The sequence below is a fragment of the Protobothrops mucrosquamatus genome, unplaced genomic scaffold, assembly GCF_001527695.2.
Source record: "Protobothrops mucrosquamatus isolate PMUCROS unplaced genomic scaffold, P.Mucros_1.0 scaffold141, whole genome shotgun sequence".
Taxonomy (NCBI): Eukaryota; Metazoa; Chordata; class Lepidosauria; order Squamata; family Viperidae; genus Protobothrops; species Protobothrops mucrosquamatus.
The window spans coordinates 54,937-74,047 of record NW_015386507.1 but is presented as its reverse complement, the minus strand read 5'-3'; the positions used below and the strand labels follow the sequence as shown (position 1 = coordinate 74,047).

The window sequence follows — 19,111 nt, the reverse complement described above, 5'->3', positions numbered from 1 at the left end:
AACACTGATGCATCTATTGAAACAAAAATGACTCCCCCCCCTTGCAAAGTGGATCCAACATTTATAAGCATCTATTTTATTCCATTCCATTCCATGTATTCTATGCTATATTTTATTATTCTATTCTATTCTATATTTTATTATTCTATTCTATTCTATTCTATTCTATTCTATATTTTATTATTCTATTCTATATTTTATTATTCTATTCTATTCTATATTTTATTACTCTATTCTATTCTATATTTTATTATTCCATTCTTATTCTATTCTATTCTATTCTATATTTTATTATTCTATTCTATTCTATATTTTGTTATTCTATTCTATTCTATTCTATTCTATTCTATTCTATTCTATTCCATTCTTATTCTATATTTTATTATTTTATTCAATTCTATATTTTGTTATTCTATTCTATTCTATATTTTATTATTCTATTCTATATTTTATTACTCTATTCTATTCTATATTTTATTATTCCATTCTTATTCTATTCTATTCTATTCTATATTTTATTATTCTATTCTATTCTATATTTTGTTATTCTATTCTATTATTCTATTCTATTCTATTCTATTCTATTCTATTCTATCCTATCCTATCCTATCCTATCCTATCCTATCCTATTCTATTCTATTCTATTCTATTCCATTCTTATTCTATTCTATTCTATTCTATTCTATTCTAATTCTATATTTTATTATTTTATTCAATTCTATATTTTGTTATTCTATTCTATTCTATATTTTATTATTCTATTCTATATTTTATTACTCTATTCTATTCTATATTTTATTATTCCATTCTTATTCTATTCTATTCTATATTTTATTATTCTATTCTATTCTATATTTTGTTATTCTATTCTATTATTCTATTCTATTCTATTCTATTCTATTCTATCCTATCCTATCCTATTCTATTCTATTCTTCTATTCTATTCTATTCTATTCTATTCTATTCTATTCCATTCTTATTCTATTCTATTATTCTATTCTATTCTATTCTATTCTATTCTATTCTATTCTATTCTATTCTATTCTATTCTATTCTATTCCATTCTTATTCTATTCTATTATTCTATTCTATTCTATTCTATTCTATTCTATTCTATTCTATTCTATTCTATTCTATATTTTATTATTCTATTCTATTCTATTCTATATTTTGTTATTCTATTCTATTTATTATATTCTATTCTATATTTTATTATTCCATTCCTATCCTACCCTACCCTATCCTATCCTCTGCAGGCAGCGCCCCTGTCTCCTCCAGGCCGTGGGTTCTCTAGAAGGGGGGCTGCCCACCCAACAAAGTGGGTAACGGCTGGCTGACCCCCTCCCCCCTCCCCAAGGGTCTCCCTCCCTCCGGGGGGGGGGGTCGCTAGGAAGGATGGCCTCTAGGTCAGGAACCAAGACGGTGTACGAGAGGTACTAGGCATACTAGACGTTCCAGTCGTACAGGACAGCCTCTAGACCTTCCCTAGTTCGCTTCCCACTCCCAGGGTCGTGCCTCCTTTTCGTTCAACAACGGGAAACACGTCAGCCCCTACTCTAGTCCGACTCCCCCAGGGGGAACCCACGGAGGTCAGGCTCCGAAGGAGGCTAGAGGGGCCTCCAGACCCACAGGGGGGGGGGTCAGATCCAGGTGGGACCCCCAACATTTCCATGTACCTTTTAAAGGATGCAAGAGAAGAAAGCCAGGTCGGTCTCCGGGGGGGGGGTGCTGAACGGTGCCTCACCCCCCCAGAGACCCCAATCCAGCCCCTTGATACCATCAGAATAACAGAGTTGGAAGGGACCTTGGAGGTCATCTAGACCAACCCCCTGCTCAAGCAGGAGACCCTAGACCATTTCAATCAATCAATCAATCAATCAATCAATCAATCAATCAATCAATCAATCAATCAATCAGAATAGAGCTGGAAGGGACTTTGGAGATCATCTAGTCCAACCCCCTGCTCAAGCAGGAGACCCTAGACCAGAGGTAGGCAACCTTGGCTCTTTTATGACTCGTGGACTTCAACTCCCAGAATTCCTGAGCCGGCATGGCTCAGCTTGGGAACCTCTCCCTTTCCCCTCAGCTTTGCTGGCTCAGGAATTCTGGGAGTTGAAATCCACGAGTCATAAAAGAGCCAAGGTGGCCTACCCCTGGCCTAAACCATTTCAATCAATGAATGAATGAATCAATCAATCAATGAATCAATCAATCAATCAATCAATCAATCAATCAATCAATCAGAATATTGCTGGAAGGGACCTTGGAGGTTATCTAGTTTCTACTTAATTCCAGGTTGCTTCTTTCTTGGGTTAGTTTCCACCCGTCACTTCTTGTCCTGCCTTCAGGTGCTTTGGAGAATAGCTTGACTCCCTCTTCTTTGGGGCAGCCCCTGAGATACTGGAAGACTGCTATCCTGTCCCCCCTCGTCCTTCTCTTCATTAAACTGGACATCCCCAATTCCAGCAACCGTTCCTTATATGTTTTAGCCTCCAGTCCCCTGATCATCTTTGTTGCTCTTCTCTGCACTCTTTCCAGAGTCTCAACATCTTTTTTTACATCGTGGTGACCACAACTGGACGCCGTATTCCAAGTGTGGCCTTACCAAGGCCTCATAAAGCAGTAGTAACACTTCATTCTGTCACTTGGGAACTTCCCCTCCCTCCCTCCCCCCCCCCCCCCCCCCCCCCCCCCCCCCCCCCCCCCCCCCCCCCGGCCTGGTTCAGCCGCTCACCGTCTCCGTTCTTAAAGATGATCTCGTGGTTTGTGAAGAGCAGTTCGGACATGATGTCCGGATTCTCCCAGTTGAGCCACAAGGGACGCTTGGCCGAGGACATGATCCGGCACTCGTCCAGCCTGCAGGGGAGGCAAGGCCCAGGTTGGGGGGGCCAGCTAGAAGACCCCCTCCCCATCCCGGGCTGCCTCCCACCACCCACTCTCCCCCCACCCAAAAGGAGCCCTGCCTGGGCTCTCACCGGAGGTTGCCCAGCTGGTGGACGGGGTTGAGCGGGCAGATGAAGCCCTGGAGGGCCTCCATGTAGTCCGGCCGCCTCATCTGCTCCACCAGGAACTTCATCTGCATCTGAACAGAAGGGAATAACAGAGTCGGAAGGGGCCTCGGAGGTCATCTAGCCCAGCCCCCTGCTCAGGAAGGATAATCTCTCTCATTTCTGACAAATGGCTGTCCAGTCTCTTCTTAAAAACTTCCAGTGTTGTAGAAGGGAAGGAGGGAGGGAGGGAGAGAGGGAGGGAGGGAGGAAAAAGGAAGGAAGGAGGGAGGGAGGGAAGGAAGGAAGAATAACAGAATAACAGATGGAAGGGACCATGGAGGTCATCTAGTCCAACCCCCTGCTCAGGCAGGAAACTTTATTTCATTTCATACAAATGGCTGACCAGTCTCTTCTTAAAAACTTCCAGTGTTGGAGAAGGGAAGGAGGAAGGAAGGAAGGAAGGAAGGAAGGAAGGAAGGAAGGAAGGAAGGAAGGAAGGAAGGAAGGAAGGAAGGAAGGAAGGATGGATGGATAACAGAATAACACTCGGAAGGGACCTCGGAGGTCATCTAGCCCAACCCCCTGCTCAGGCAGGATAATCTCTCTCATTTCAGAGAAAGGGCTGTCCAGTCTCTTCTTAAAAACTTCCAGGGTTGGAGAAGGGAGGGAGGGAGGGAGGGAGGGAGGGAGGAAGGAAGGAAGAATAACAGAATAACAGAGTTGGAAGGGACCTTGGAGGTCATCTAGTCCAACCCCCTGCTCAGGCAGGAATACCATTTCAGATAAATGGCTGCCCAGTCTCTTCTTAAAAACTTCCAGTGTTGGAGAAGGGAAGGAGGAAGGAAGGAAGGAAGAATAACAGAATAACACTCGGAAGGGACCTCAGAGGTCATCTAGCCCAACCCCCTGCTCAGACAGGATAATCTCTCTCATTTCAGAGAAAGGGCTGTCCAGCCTCTTCTTAAAAACTTTCCAGTGTTGGAGAAGGGAGGGAGGGAAGTTTTTCTTGCCCCCCAGGAGGAGGGGGTGGAGGACAGAAGCCCCTCTGAGTCACCAGCCGGGCACCGCGGGGGCCACAGGGTCTCTCTGCAAACCACCCCATCTCCTTCTCGCCCTTCGAGACAATCCCCCCACCCACCCACTGGGTCCTCCCTCCCCACCCCCGGAAGGCACCTTCTGGGTCTCGTCCTTCTTCTCTTGCTTCAGGATGTCGGTCAGATTGATGAGCTTCTCCATGGCCTCCACCTGCCGGTTCAGGTGCTTCAGGTACATCCCGCAGCCCCGGCAGAAGGCCTCCAGCATCAGCCCGAAGCGTTGGGAGATCGGCTTGCTGTGCATTTCCGACCTGGGGAGGGGGAGACAACCGTGGCGATCCGGGCTCCCCTTCAGGGTCCATCGACAGGGACCGGTTTAAATCAGGGGTCTTCAAACTTGGCAACTTTTAAGACGGGTGGACTTCAGCTCCCAGAATTCCCTAGCCAGCATACTCGTTGTGGCCCTGCTTACTCTCCTATAATCCCTTCCTCTCCAACCTCTCCACTTTAAGGGATAGGTGAGGACGTGAAATAGGGCAGGGGTCTCCAACCTTGGCAACTGTAAGACTGATGGACTTCCAACTCCCAGAATTCCCCAGCCAGCATACTCCTTGTGGCCCTGCTTACTCTCTTATAATCCCTTCCTCTCCAATCTCTCCGCTTTAAGGGATAGGTGAAAAAAAAACCAGGCATGGCTGGCTGGGGAATTCTGGGAGTTGAAGTCCACCGGTCTTAAAAGTTGCCAAGTTTGAAGACCCCTGATTTAAATTAATAAGAGGCCAGTTCTTGCTTCACCCCTTAGTCTGAACTGCCAACGACAGGGCTGCAATTACAGGTGAGTCCTCGGCTTACGACCACGATGGAACCCAACGTTTCTGGTGCTAGGTGAGACCGTTGTTGAGATTGTTATAAGTCAAAGACAGCCTGCATTCCGAACTACCAATTATTGGAAAAAATGAATTGAACTGGGGCAGAATTTATTTGGGACGCTGTTTTGCTCCTTTTAAAAGAGTTTTTTTTTAAAAAAAAGTCTTACCGTGGGAAATCCAGCTTAAAAACCGTAAAAGATCGATAACTGAAGCCAGGGCTGGCTACAGCTCACCCTGTCAATCTTTTGCAAGCCCCATCTGGTGCCCCCAGCCCCTCCACCCAGGCCGGCTGCCTCCCCCAGACTCACTTCAGATGCCAGAAGTAAAAATGGCCGATCCTCTGGTTGGTGAGGGCCTTCATGGTGAGGAAGCGGGCCAGGGGATTGTCCAGGTACTGTTCGTATTTGAGGACCTGGGAGGAAACAACGGACAAGTCAGAGGGAGGGGGCAGAGCTGGCACCGGAGGGGGGGAGAGGGGGGAGGACCAAGGAAAGGAAAGAGATCCTATTTATGGTAAAGGGTCTCCTGCCTGAGCAGGGGGTTGGACTAGATGACCTCCGAGGTCCCTTCCAACTCTTGTCATTCTGTTTTTGAGAAGAGATTGGAACCTGAAATAATACAGGATCTCCTGCCTGAGTGGGGGGTGGGTGGGTCTAGATGACCTCCAACGTCCCTTCCAACTCTGTCATTGTGTTTTTAAGAAGAGAATGGAAGCTACTTTGTCTGAAATAATACAGGGTCTCCTGCCTGAGTACGGGGTGGGTCTAGATGACCTCCAAGGTCCCTTCCAACTCTGTTATTCTGTTTTTGAGAAACAATTTGAAACTACTTGTCTAAAATAATATAGGGAATCCTGCCTGAGCAGGGGTTTGGACTAGATGACCTCCAAGGTCCCTTCCACCTCTGTCATTCTGTTTTTGAGAAGAGATTGGAACCTGAAATAATACAGGGTCAACTGCCTGAGCAGGGGGTTGGGCTAGATGACCTCCAAGGTCCCTTCCAACTCTGTCATTCTGTTTTTGAGAAACAATTTGAAACTACTTGTCTAAAATAATATAGGGAATCCTGCCTGAGCAGGGGTTTGGACTAGATGACCTCCAAGGTCCCTTCCACCTCTGTCATTCTGTTTTTGAGAAGAGATTGGAACCTGAAATAATACAGGGTCTCCTGCCTGAGCAGGGGGTTGGACTAGATGACCTCCAAGGTCCCTTCCAACTCTGTCATTCTGTTTTTGAGAAGAGATTGGAACCTGAAATAATACAGGGTCAACTGCCTGAGCAGGGGGTGGGTCTAGATGACCTCCAAGGTCCCTTCCACCTCTGTCATTCTGTTTTTGAGAAGAGATTGGAAGTTACTTTGTCTGAAATAACATAGGGGCTCCTGCCTGAGCATGGGGTGGGTCTAGATGACCTCGAAGGTCCCTTCCAGCACTCCAATTCTGTTAATCCGTTTTTAAGAAGAGATTGGAACCTGAAATAATACAGGGTCAACTGCCTGAGCAGGGGGTGGGTCTAGATGACCTCCAAGGTCATCTACCTGCACCAGCTGGATGAGGTACTGGGAGAGCTTGTCGTCGGTCAGTCCCTTGACCAGGCACTTCAGGGCGAACTCGCGGATGACCGGATCCGGGAAATTGCAGTCCAGCAGCTCCATGGAGAGCTCCGGCTTGATCAGCGGCCATTCCCGCAGGAGGCAGTACATCTGGGGGGGGGACAGGTGGTGGGGGGAAACAGAGAATGGTATAATTCAGGGGTAGGCAACCTTGGCTCTTTTATGACTTGTGGACTTCAACTCCCAGAATTCCTCAGCCAACATGGGGGAACTATGGCTCCCTTGATGACTTAAAGACTTCAACTCCCAGAATTCCTCAGCCAGCCATGCCTGGTTTTTTTCCCTATTTCTTAGAGCGGAGAGATTGCTGAGGAAGGGATTACAAGAGAGTAAACAGCTTCTGAGAGTTGAAGTCCACCAGTCATAAGAGCCACGGTTGCCTACCCCTAGTATAGTTCATGGCGGGGGTCTCCCGAGCCTGCCGGAAGGTTCCCGGTGCTGCCAACTCTAGAGCGTTCTCGACTTAACGGTCACAATGGAGGTCAACATTTCCGCCGCTAAGCGAGACATTGGCTAAGCGAGTTTTGCTCCAGTCTGCGACTTTTCTTGCTGCGGTTCTTAAGTGAATCGCAAATACTGGAGGCTTTTAAGAAAAGAGATTTGGACAGCCCTTTGTCTGAAACGGGATAAGGTTTCCTGCCTGAGCAGGGGGGGTGGACTAGAAGACCTCCAAGGTCCCTTCCGACTGTGATTCTGCAAGGATTTCCTATCTGAGCAGGGGGCTGGGCTAGAGGACCTCCAAGGTCCCTTTTTTCAGTGCCGTTGTAACTTTGAACGGTCACTAAACGAATTGTTGTGTGTCAAGGACGGCCTGTAAAATGTGAGACGGCTGCTTTAAAGGGCAGGGAGCTCACAGCGCCCAATCAAGGAGGCCCAGAGGAGCAATTTGGGGAGGGGGCATCTGCCTGCCAGGAGCCAAACCGTCAGTGGCTGCTCTCCCCCCTCCCCCTGCAAATTTCCCATGGGCCCCGGCTGGAGCGCAAAGGATGCTGGTCTCCGCTCACCTGGGCCACCTCGTCTCGCGAGTTCCACTTGACGGACAGCAGCAACTTGGGCAGGGTCTCCGGGATGTTAAGGCAGTAGTGCCTGGAAGGAGAGGGGGGGCTGTGGAAGGCAAGGCCGGGCCGGGGTGGGGGACAGCCCCTCTCAGCTGTCCAACCCCTCTCGGCTGTCCGGCACCCACCCACCCACCACCCACTCACCGGTGGCGCCAAAGGAAGTCCTTCTCCTGCTCCGTGATCTCCGACAGGGGGTCCCGGTTGCAGACATTGCGTAGCTGCTCCAGTTCGCTCTCGTCCAATGAGCTGTCGCGGGCCAGGCGGTTGCTCTGGAAGAGGGTGTGGGGGGGGGGAGAGATGTCAGCCCCCTCCCCTTTATGGATCATAGCAAGACAGAACCAGTTAGAACACCGTTTCCCAACTGTGGCAATTTTCAGGTGGGTGGACTTCAACTCCCAGAATTCCCCAGCCAGCCGTGCCTGGGTTTTTTTTTCTCCTATCCCTTAAAGGGGAGAGATTGGAGATGAAGGGATTATAAGAGAGTAAGCAGGGCCACAACGAGTATGCTCACTATTCCAGGGATCTCCATCCTTGGCCAATTCAAGACTGGTGGACTTCAACTCCCAGAATTCCCCAGCCGGCCATGCCTGTTTCTTTTTCTCCTATCCCTTAAAGCGGAGAGATTGGAGAGGAAGGGATTATAAGAGAGTAAGCAGGGCCACAATGAGTATGCTGGCTGGGGAATTCTGGGAGTTGAAGTCCACCCACTGCGACCGTCATAAATACGAGTTGGTTGCTAAAGCATCCAAATTCGGATCACGGGACCAGGGGGAATGTTGCAGTGGCCGTACGTCTGAAAAACGCTCGGTTTTTTTCACTACTGTTGGAACTTCGGTCGCTAAATGAACTTTTCATAAGTCTGGGACTCCTTGTATAAGGTTGCCCACCCTACAGGGCAACAGACGTATCTGGCTTTCCCGTAGAATCTAGGCCGGAGAGGACCTTGGGGGTCTCCTTGTCCGACCCCCCGCCCAGGGAACCCTCAGCCGGAGCTGCCCTACTGCGGCCTGGCACGCCGAGCAGGGCCCGTGGCCCCCTTACCAAGCCCACCATACAGTAGTTGAGGCCCAGCTCCCGCGACATGGCCCAGTTGGCGTGTTCCTCGATTTCGGCACCATCAGCAAATTTCACCGGGTGGCTGTACCAGGTGAATTCCAGTTCCAGGCACGGGGTCTCCTGTAGCAGCAAAGAAGAGGTCAACTACCCCCCCTCCTGGAAGCCGGGTACCCCTTTCCCCTCCCACCCAGCCCCGATGTGGAGGGTCCCACTGATCAGCCAACTCCCACGGAAGTCACCCCCCTCGTGGGTGGTCTCACCTTGTTTGGATTGGACCCCCCGACTCCGATGGGATTCAGCAAGTCCTCCAGGCCGTGGGGGACCGGCCACAGGTTGAGGGCCATCTTGCCACCCACCAGGGTGTCCTTGTAGTCAAAGAGGTTGATGTTGCCCCAGGCCAGGGGGCAGTGCTCCTGCGGAGGGAAAGGGGGGGACGGGGTCAGAGAACGTTGGCCACCGTCCCTCAAGCTGACGCTGAGCATCGCTGAACCTTCAGCAGAGCGGCCTTTCTTGAAGGAGGGAGCTGGGGCGGGGAGGATGTGGAATAGGCCAGGGGTCTCTGTGGCAACTGTAAGACTGGCGGACTTCAACCCCCAGAATTCCCCAGCCAGCATACTCATTGTGGCCCTGCTTACTCTCTTATAATCCCTTCGTCTCCAATCTCTCCGCTTTAAGGGATAGGAGAAAAAAAAAACAGGCATGGCTGGCTGAGGAATTCTGGGAGTTGAAGTCCACCAGTCTTAAATTGGCCAAGGATGGAGACCCCTGGAATAGTGAGCATACTCGTTGTGGCCCTGCTTACTCTCTTATAATCCCTTCGTCTCCAATCTCTCCGCTTTAAGGGATAGGAGAAAAAAAAAAACAGGCATGGCTGGCTGAGGAATTCTGGGAGTTGAAGTCCACCAGTCTTAAAGTGGCCAAGGATGGAGACCCCTGGAATAGGGAACCCACAGTGAGGCGGGGGGGCACTGCCACCCACCCTCAGCCGGGGGTTTTCAGCACAATATGCCGAAGATGGCAGTATTAGGATAAACTGTTTTTTATCTGAATTTTTTCAACTATCAAAAGCAGGCAAGTACACACAGGCAGTCCTTGATTTTACAACCCTTCGTTCAGTGACCATTTTTAAGGTACAACGTCACTGAAAAGTGACTTACGACCGTTTGTCACCCTTAACAACCGTTGCAGCATCCCTGTGATCACGTGATCAAAATCCGGACGCTGGGCAACGGACTCGTCTTTATGACGGTCGCGGGGTCCCTTTGGCGACCTTCCGACGGGCGAAGTCAAGGGGGAATCCAGGCTCACTTAACAGCCGCGTGACAAGCTTAACGACTGCAGTGATTCACTTAGCAACGACGGTCGTAAAGTGGGGCAAAATTCACTTCACCACTGTCTCGCTTAGCCACAGAAATTTTGGGCTCTGTCGTGGCCGTACCTGGGGCTTCGCTGAAGTTCCGGTCCAACGGTGGGGCTGCCCCCCAACACTCACCTCTTTGGCCCCCTTCCGGCCCTTGACGGAGCAGATGGACACGCAAAGACGAGCCGCACGCGGCAGGTCGGTCAGGTAGATGTCGTACGAAAGCCATTCGTTCCACCTGGGAGCAAAACGGCGGCACTGGAATCAGCCGAGCAGCAAGATGTCCCCCCTGCTTGGGTTCCCGGTTGTTTTCCGTCCCCACCTTAAGGAGACACCACCTCTGCCCCCTGCCCCCCAGGCTGGCCGTGCCAAGGAGCTTCCTGCCCTTGCCGGGGCCATGGGCACTGCTGCTCAGGCCGGGCACAGCGGCCTCTCCCTTCTCCCGCCCTTACCGAGGGTTCGAGCACGGCACGCGCTGAGTGTTGACGTTGTCACAAAGCGGTTCGCCACCGTGGAAAATTCCCGTCCGGACATAGATCTAGGACAAAGGGAGAGCGGAATGAAAGGCTTCGCCTGCTTGAAATCCGCTCCAGGGAGCCCTCGACGTACGACCGTTCATTTAGTGAATGTCCGAAGTTATGACAGCCCTGAAAAAAGCAACTCCAGACCCTTTTTCAACTTTACGGCTATTGCAGCCTCCCCAGGGTCACACGATCCAAATTCAGACACTTGGTAACTGACTCCTATTTACGACGGTTGCAAATCCCGGGGTGATCGGCTTTTGTGACCTGCTGACGGGCAAAGTCCATGGGAAAGCCGGATTCACTTAACAACCACGTTACTTGCTTAACAACCACAACGATTGCCTAAACGACTGTGGCAAGAAAGGTTGTCAAACGGGGCAAAACCCGCTTAACAAATGTCTTGCTTAGCAAAAGGCATTTTGGGGCTCAATGGTGGTCATAAGTTGAGGACTCCCTGTAGTTACTTCCTCTCCCAGTGGTTGAGGATTATGGGCGGTGACGCCTAGCATTGGTAGCAAACTATGGAAGACTGAGGACGGTATGCAAGCCGGCACATCCTTCTGTACTTGTGAGCAGCTGATGGCTACGAGAGGGAGCTTCGCTCTGCTCCGGTGGGTCCCCCATTCCGGCATTCCCAATCTCTTTCCCTGGAGTTTTTCAGGGACCCACATCTAATTGACTGGAATCATGTGGGGTGAAATGCAGAGGCGGTCACTTCAGCCAATAAGAAGCTGCTGCTGTCGGGTCAACACAATCGACCTTATACGAAAAGATGGAAACTGACCGGGCTGCTGAGCCAGATCAAGGAACGCCCCCAATAATTTCAGGAGGCAGCGTGGACCTAAACTCGCCCACCTTATCTATGTCCCTGATGTTCACGTTCACGTAGGTGGCGCACAGGATCTTGATGCGCAGGAGGCTGTTGATGGACCAGAGGGACTTGGTGGGCACGTCTCCGTTCACGTGCGAGGAGGTGGCTGACCGGCGCGCGTACGAGGGCAGCACGAAGACGTTGGCCGGCAGTTGGCTGTAGAGGCTCTCCTTGCTCATCAGCATCAGGTGGGGCAGGCGGCCGATGGCGATGCAGTTCCTCATGTACTGCAGGAAGAAGGGAACACCGGAGGTCAGGAGGAGGAGAGACCAGGCAGCGTCAAGACCGCACAACAGCTTCAGCAGAGATTCGGGCCCGATTCGTTTATTCGTTCTTCTGGCTACTTCTGACCCCCAAATTCTAATCTCAGAAGCGCCTCTTCCTGGCCACCCCTGCTCTGCACGTCGGGAGAGAGCCACGCCGAAGAGGACAAGGAAGAAGAGACAGCTCTTCAGCTGTCCTCACCCCGTTGTCTTCTGCAGCCAACCCCACCCCACAGAAGGTGGTACAACTCTTGAGGAGGACAATCTCGGAGTCTTTTTACCCCGGCGGTGGATTCTGCAGCACCCAAAGCTTCCGGGGTCCTTCTGAAAGGGAGCCCTGCATGTCTGGGGCAACTGGATTCAAAGGACAGACTTTTGATGGGAGCAAGGGGGCCCACCAGACCAGCAAGGCAAGTCACGGGTCCCATTGACTAGGAATCGTCATCTGGGGGGACCGTGAAAAAGGGCCTTCTTGGTGACAGCCCCTCTCATGCTGTGGTAGGCCTCCACCCTGCTTCTTCTCCAAAGGCCCTCTAAAAATTTGGTTTGGTCAACGGGCCTGAAGTCGCCTATATGTGAGTTGGGTGGCCCTATAAATTTCATAGATAGATGGATGGATGGATAGATGATAGATAGATAGATAGATAGATAGATAGATAGATAGATAGATAGATAGATAGATGATGGATGGATGGATGGATGGATGGATGGATGGATGGATAGATAGATAAGAATTTTTTGCTCTGAGCGGGGAATGGCCTCAAGGCTTCCCTTGGACCCTTCTATCTTCTATCTAGGAGGCTGGCCCTCCTCTTCCTCTTCCTCCTATTCTCTTCTTCTTTCTTCTCCTCTTCCTCTTTCTCCTCCCCCTCCCATGCATTATTAGAATTACTACTTAGAGCAGGACTCTCCAAACGCTTTAAAACTCCCCTGGGACTAATGCCCTCCTTTCGATAGGTATACCAATGGCGGCCTGTTTTACTCTCTTGTGATCCCTTCCTCTGCAATCTCTCCACTCTCTGTTCTGCTCTAGGAAGTAGGAGGAAAGAAAATGGCTGGCTGAGGAATTCTGGGAGTTGAAGTCCACAAGCCTTAAACGTGGCCAGGTTTGGAGACCCCTGACTTCAAGGCTGAGAAAAAATATATGTATAAAAAAGGCACACTCCCTCAACACAACCACAGGGACCCCACCAACACTCTTGACCCTAGCTTGGGGGTAAAAAAATACAGCAAAGTTTTCAAAGTCCTCCAGACCAGGGGTCCCCAACCCTCGGTCTGTGGACCGGTACCGGGCCGTGGCATGTCAGCAACTGCTCCGCACAAAAAACCACGCACTTTCCAATCCGTTGGAAAACCTCTCTCCACGGAACCGGTTATCCCTGGTGCCCAAAAGGTTGAGGACTTCTGCTTCAGACCACCAGCAGGATGAGAGCTGAAGGACTTCATGTGTGTGTTTGTGTGTGTGTGTGTGTTTTTGTCTGTGTGCCATTCCAGAGCGAGAAGACCCGCTTCCTGGTTCCCGAGAGATGGTTCCTGTTGGATCGACTGGACCCCGACGACAACAGGAGCCCCCCCCAAAGTGCTGAGAAAGGCCGTCTCGTCGTAGGCTTCCCCCCCTCACGAGTGGAACATGACCGACTCCCCCATGAAGAGGTCGTTTATGAGCAGCGTCGGCGTCTGGAACTCGTTCATGAACGGGACCATGAGGACGTGCGTTTCCGCGTCGACAAGCCCGCTCTCCACGTACGACGCGCAGAAGAAGGCCTACCGGAGCCGCTAGTGGACGAGCCCGTCGCGGTCGTGGGGCGTCTTGAGGGTGTATTTCTGTTTGTCGTTGTTTGGGGACACAATAACCCAAATGGTCACTATGATCCGACCTTCAGGGATGGGGGGGGAAAAGCAGGACAAGCAACGGTCACTCGGGTGCGTCCGCGGGAGGCCAAGCGCGGGAGAAAATAAAATCAAGGGGAGGGGAACTGGGACCCGTATGCAGTTGTGCGGCAGCCACAGCTCCGGGATTGTTGACATTGTAAGCTGCGCCAGAGTTATCCCGTGGTAAAGATGGGCAGCCAATAAATTTTTACAAATTGATTAATGAACTAATAAACCTGGGAAGATCACAACTGACATGAGTTTTCTCTTTTGGCAGGAATCGTCCTATTCCCAGAAGCATTTTAGAAAAAAATGGGAAAATCTTCTTAGACCTGATTTAATTTTGTTTTATTTCTTGACTTACAAACACTTTTAGGCGCCTGCGATCTACTCCTCTCTAAGCCCTGATCAGTCAGCACAACAGATCAGGGGTCTCCAAGCTTGGCCCCCCCTTTAAGACTTGTGGACTTCGACTCCCAGAATTCCTCAGCCAGCCATGCCTGGTTTTTTCCCCCCTCTCTCCTACTTCCTAGAGTGGAGAGATTGCAGAGGAAGGGATTACAAGAGAGTAAACAGGCCACAATGGGTATACCTGTCAAAAGGAATGCAGGAGTCCCAGGGAATTCTGGGAGTTGAAGTGCACAAGTCTTAAACCGGACAATCTGGAGACCCCTGCAGTAAATCACAATTCTAATTCTGACCCCCCCCCCCCGATAAATATAAGGCAGCTTCAGCCCACAAGGCAGCATTTGTGGAGCATTATCTTATTCAGACAGCCAAATCTTTGANGCAGCATCCGAAGGGGGGGAGTGCTCACCTTGTACTGGCTGAGGGGGTACTTCTCCAGCAAATACTCGTCGCAGCCGCAGACCTTGAGCAAGTACTTGCCCTGGTACTCCTGCACGCAAAGGCGCAGCTGTTCGGGCGAGAGGTGCATGCTGCGCGTCTTCTTCCGGATGGCCTCGGCGATCACCTGCTCGGGCAGCGCATCGTGGGGCGTCTTGAGGGTGTATTTCTGTTTGTCGTTGTTTGGGGACACAATAACCCAAATGGTCACTATGATCCGACCTTCAGGGAGGGGGGGGGAAAAGCAGGACAAGCAACGGTCACTCGGGTGCGTCCGCGGGAGGCCAAGCGCGGGAGAAAATAAAATCAAGGGGAGGGGAACTGGGACCCGTATGCGGTTGTGCGGCAGCCACAGCTCCGGGATTGTTGACATTGTAAGCTGCGCCAGAGTTATCCCGTGGTAAAGATGGGCAGCCAATAAATTTTTACAAATTGATTAACTAACTAATAAACCTGGGAAGATCACAACTGACATGAGTTTTCTCTTTTGGCAGGAATCGTCCTATTCCCAGAAGCATTTGAGGAAAAAATGGGAAAAATCTTCTTAGACCTGATTTAATTTTGTTTTATTTCTTGACTTACAAACACTTTTAGGCGCCTGCGATCTAGTCCTCTCTAAGCCCTGATCAGTCAGCACAACAGATCAGGGGTCTCCAAACTTGGCCCCCCTTTAAGACTTGTGGACTTCGACTCCCAGAATTCCTCAGCCAGCCATGCCTGGTTTTTTCCCCCCTCTCTCCTACTTCCTAGAGTGGAGAGATTGCAGAGGAAGGGATTACAAGAGAGTAAACAGGCCACGATGCGTATACCTGTCAAAAGGAATGCAGGAGTCCCAGGGAATTCTGGGAGTTGAAGTCCACAAGTCTTAAACCGGACAATATGGAGACCCCTGCAGTAAATCACAATTCTAATTCTGATCCCCCTCCCATAAATACAAGGCAGCTTCAGCCCACAAGACAGCATTTGTGGAGCGTTATCTTGTTCAGACAGCCAAATCACTCCATCTACGGGTATTCCCCGAGTTATGACCGCAATGGAGCCGGCCCATCGTGGTCAAAATTCGTGACAGACATCAAAGAGGCTCGTCACATGACCAGCTGGATTTTTTTCGAGCTTTTTAGCTACACACCTCAAGCAAGTCTACAGTTGTCAAGCGAACGGCATGGATCTTAAGTGAGCCCACGGCAAAACCACCGTAAAACACAGTCACATGACTGTGGGACGCTGCAAACAACCAACTGGGGTCCAGTTGTGACTCCCCCAAATGTGGTCACGTGGCTGCAGGAAGGCGAGCGTCAGAAGTTTTGAGTCCAGGTTGTAAATACAGACTTGGCTAAATCTGCCGGGACTATGAAGGTTTTGCTAAACAATCGGCCTCAAGTTGACCCGGGGTTGCAATTACAGGGAGTCCTCTACTTACGACCCCAAAATTTCCATCGCTAAGTGAGACATTTGTTCAGTGAGTTTTGCCCCGTTTTATCACCCTTCTTGCCCCGGTTGTTAAGTGAACCCCTGCAGGAGTTCAGTGACTAACACGGTCGTTAAGCAAAGCTGGCTTTTTCCCCTTCGACGTTGCTTGTCAGACAGCCGCAAAAGGGGATCCCATGACCCCCGGGACGCTGCAACCGTCATAAATACGAGTCAAGCGTCTGAATTTGGATCACGTGACCCTGGGGGGAATGCCGCAACGGTCACAAGTGTGAAACATGATCCTGGTCACTTTTTTTCAATGCGGCTGTAACTTCAAACGGTCACTAAAGGAACAGTCGTAAGTTGAGGACTGCCTGTAGATCTTTGCAAGCTTTGAGAAGCCGAGGACCACTTTGGGGCACTCCTCCCGTCAGATAATCCGCGGACCGTCTGCAGGTGATTTACACCTGGCAGAGGCAGCACTGAGCATGCCCAGAACCACATGCAGTTTATCGGGAATAAACGGTGCCTCGGAAACAAACTGGAAACTGAGGCAGCTTTGACTTCTCCCCAACCTGCTGCCTCCCCCGCCGGGCTCACCTTTGTCCAACTTGCTGTACAGGTGTTTGGGCAGGTCAGGGCTGGATTCCACGTTGGGGGGGTAGACGTACAAGGCCTGGCTTTGGGGTCCCGTTGACCCTCTCGTCTCCACCGCCTCGCGGCAGACGGAGAGGATGTTGCGCCGAAATTCCTGCACCTCGGGGTCTTTCACCAGCTCAAATTCGCAGATGGGCATCCCGATGGCAAAGCCTTTGGAGCGAAGATTTTTGATTAGTTTGTTTATCAAAAGTATTTATTCGTTCTCGTTGTTTTTTTTAATGCTGTTCAGGAGATTGCAATACCAAATGCAAAAGAAAAAAAAAATGAACCGCAGAAAAGGATATTAAAAAAAATAAATGTGCATTAAAAATGTGAATTCACTTTTTTTTTAAATATTCTAGTCTAGTTTTGTTTTGCCTCTGTTTAATGTTTTTTTTTTCTTTTGTATTTTGTATTTTAATATTTTGAATGAAATAAGGAGGGACAAAAAATATATTTATTGGACGCTTGTCTCTCACCGCAGAGTAACTCTGGGCAGCTTACAATATTAAAAGGATAAAACTGTACAAAACCTATACAGATATGAATAAAATAGTGTAAAAATATAAATACTTAACCTTAATGTTGTCTGGATTCTAACGGAATTGTTTTTAGAATAGAATAGAATAGAATAGAATAGAATAGAATAGAATAGAATAGAATAGTGATAAGAATAGAATAGAATAGAAAATAGAATAGAAAATAGAATAGAATAGAATAGAATAGAATAGAATAGAATAATGATAAGAATAGAATAGAAAATAGAATAGAAAATAGAATAGAATAGAATAATGATAAGAATAAAATAGAATAGAAAATAGAATAGAATAGAATAGAATAGAATAATGATAATAGAATAGAATAGAAAATAGAATAGAATAGAATAGAATAGAATAATGATAAGAATAGAATAGAATAGAAAATATAATAGGATAGAATAGAATAGAACCTGGAGGGGACCTTGGAGGTCTTCTAGTCCAGCCCCCCACTCAAGCAGGAGAACCTACACCGTCTCAGACAGGTGATTGTCTAGTCTCTTCTTAAAAACCTCCAGTGATGGAGCACCCACAATTTCTGGTGGCAAGTTGTTCCACTGGTTAATTGTCAGGAAGTTTCTCCTTAATTCCAGGTTGCTTCTCTCCTTGATCAGTTTCCAACCCTTGTTTCTCGTCCTTCCCTCTGGTGCTTTGGAGAATAACGTGACCCCCCTCCTCTTTGTGGCAGTCCCCCCCACAAATACTGGGCTGATCTGGGCCCCCGATTCATCAGAGACCGGGATCAATGGGGAATGCCGGGCCACGAATCGTGTGACGCAGGCGGCCTCCCTTCTCCCCACCCTGGGACTCCCCCCACCCACCCAGGTGTGGTGGGCCTGGCCTGGACTGACCGATCTCCCGGTTGAGGATCTTCTCCTCCCGGTTTCCCATGGGCTCCACCACCTTCAGGATCGGCTGGAAGAGGCGCAGGTCACACAGACGCCGAGACTCGTCGAAGAATTCCTCCCGTTCGGCTTCTTGGGTGACCCCCACAAAGATGTAGGACGATTCCTCCTACAAAACCAAGGGGAGAAGGAATTGGGGAGGGGTAAAGGAGCCCCCAGAAACAGACCCCCCTCTTTTCATACAGGCAAGTGCTTGACTTACAACAGCTCGCTCCGTTCAAAGTTACAACAGGACGAAAAAAAAGAGACTTACGGCCGTTTTTCACACTTATGACCGTTGCATGTGAACAAAATGCGGACGCTCAGCAACCGACTCACATTTATGACGGTCGCAGTGTCCCGGGAGGGGCCACACAATCCCCTTTTGCGACCTTCTGACAAGCAAACTCAATGGGGGGGAGCCGGATTCGCTTAACGACCGAGTGACTCGCTTAACAACCGCAGCGATTCACTTAACGGCTGCGGCGAGAAAGGTCGTAAAATGAGGCAAAAACCCCCTTGACTGTCTCTCACACGGCCACTGAAATCTGGGTCTTCAATCGGAGCCCGTTGCCAATTGTCTGAATTGACCACAGGGATGGCTGCGACGGCCGTTAAGTGTGAAAAAAAAATAGCCCTAGGTCCCTTTTTTCAGTGCCGTCGTAACTCTGAATGAATTGTTGTAAAGGTTGTAAAGGTGTTACCTGTACACATTTGGAAGCCAGCGCGTTCTTCCCCAAACGGGGGGAGGGTCTGATTCTCGCGCCTTTCTCTTTAGCTCCTCAACTACCCTCCAATAAATTGGTGCCCCTCCCCTTTGGTTTATTTAATAATATTAATAATAATAATAAAGTTGGAAGGGACCTTGGAGGTCATCTAGTCCAACCTCCTGCTCAGGCAGGTAACCCTACACCATTTCAGACAAATGGCTGTCCAGTCTCTTCTTAAAAACTTCCAGTGTTGGAGCATTCACTGCTTCTGGAGGCAGGTGGTTCCACTGGTTAATTGTTCTAACTGGCCAGGTGTGTTACCTGCCCTGGGCTCACCTGCAGCAGGTGGAAAAGCGGATACTTCCTGGCCTCCTTGAAGAGGTCCTGCTTGATGCCCCGGAGCGTGGCCTCCCGCAGGCATTCCAGGGTGACCATCATCCCGTTGGGCAGGCAGCAGTCCACCATGATCCGGGGGGGCATGAGGTGGAGCCCCCATAGCTCTCCGGAGGACGGCCGGGGTGGCATGGCCACGAGCGGGAGGGAGGGCCTCGGCACGTTGACGGAGTTGCGGCGGGGGG

At 49.8% G+C, this 19,111-nt stretch overlaps 1 protein-coding gene across 1 annotated transcript in view; it reads right to left on the bottom strand.

The window, feature by feature from the left end:
• Positions 1 to 19,058, bottom strand: part of LOC107284997 (phosphatidylinositol 4,5-bisphosphate 3-kinase catalytic subunit alpha isoform-like) — a 23,044-nt gene extending 3,986 nt beyond the window's left edge. The window contains exons 1-16 of the mRNA XM_015813139.1: positions 18,870 to 19,058; positions 17,791 to 17,953; positions 16,365 to 16,574; positions 14,326 to 14,576; positions 11,358 to 11,600; positions 10,431 to 10,516; positions 10,111 to 10,216; positions 8,879 to 9,031; positions 8,604 to 8,738; positions 7,707 to 7,831; positions 7,509 to 7,590; positions 6,430 to 6,594; positions 5,202 to 5,305; positions 4,164 to 4,335; positions 2,976 to 3,082; positions 2,718 to 2,856 (exon numbers count right to left, since the gene is read on the bottom strand). Of these exons, the coding sequence (XP_015668625.1) occupies positions 2,718 to 2,856; positions 2,976 to 3,082; positions 4,164 to 4,335; positions 5,202 to 5,305; positions 6,430 to 6,594; positions 7,509 to 7,590; positions 7,707 to 7,831; positions 8,604 to 8,738; positions 8,879 to 9,031; positions 10,111 to 10,216; positions 10,431 to 10,516; positions 11,358 to 11,600; positions 14,326 to 14,576; positions 16,365 to 16,574; positions 17,791 to 17,953; positions 18,870 to 19,058 (2,430 nt within the window). The remainder of the gene's footprint in view (positions 1 to 2,717; positions 2,857 to 2,975; positions 3,083 to 4,163; positions 4,336 to 5,201; positions 5,306 to 6,429; positions 6,595 to 7,508; positions 7,591 to 7,706; positions 7,832 to 8,603; positions 8,739 to 8,878; positions 9,032 to 10,110; positions 10,217 to 10,430; positions 10,517 to 11,357; positions 11,601 to 14,325; positions 14,577 to 16,364; positions 16,575 to 17,790; positions 17,954 to 18,869) is intronic.
• Between the last annotated feature and the right edge of the window lie 53 nt (positions 19,059 to 19,111).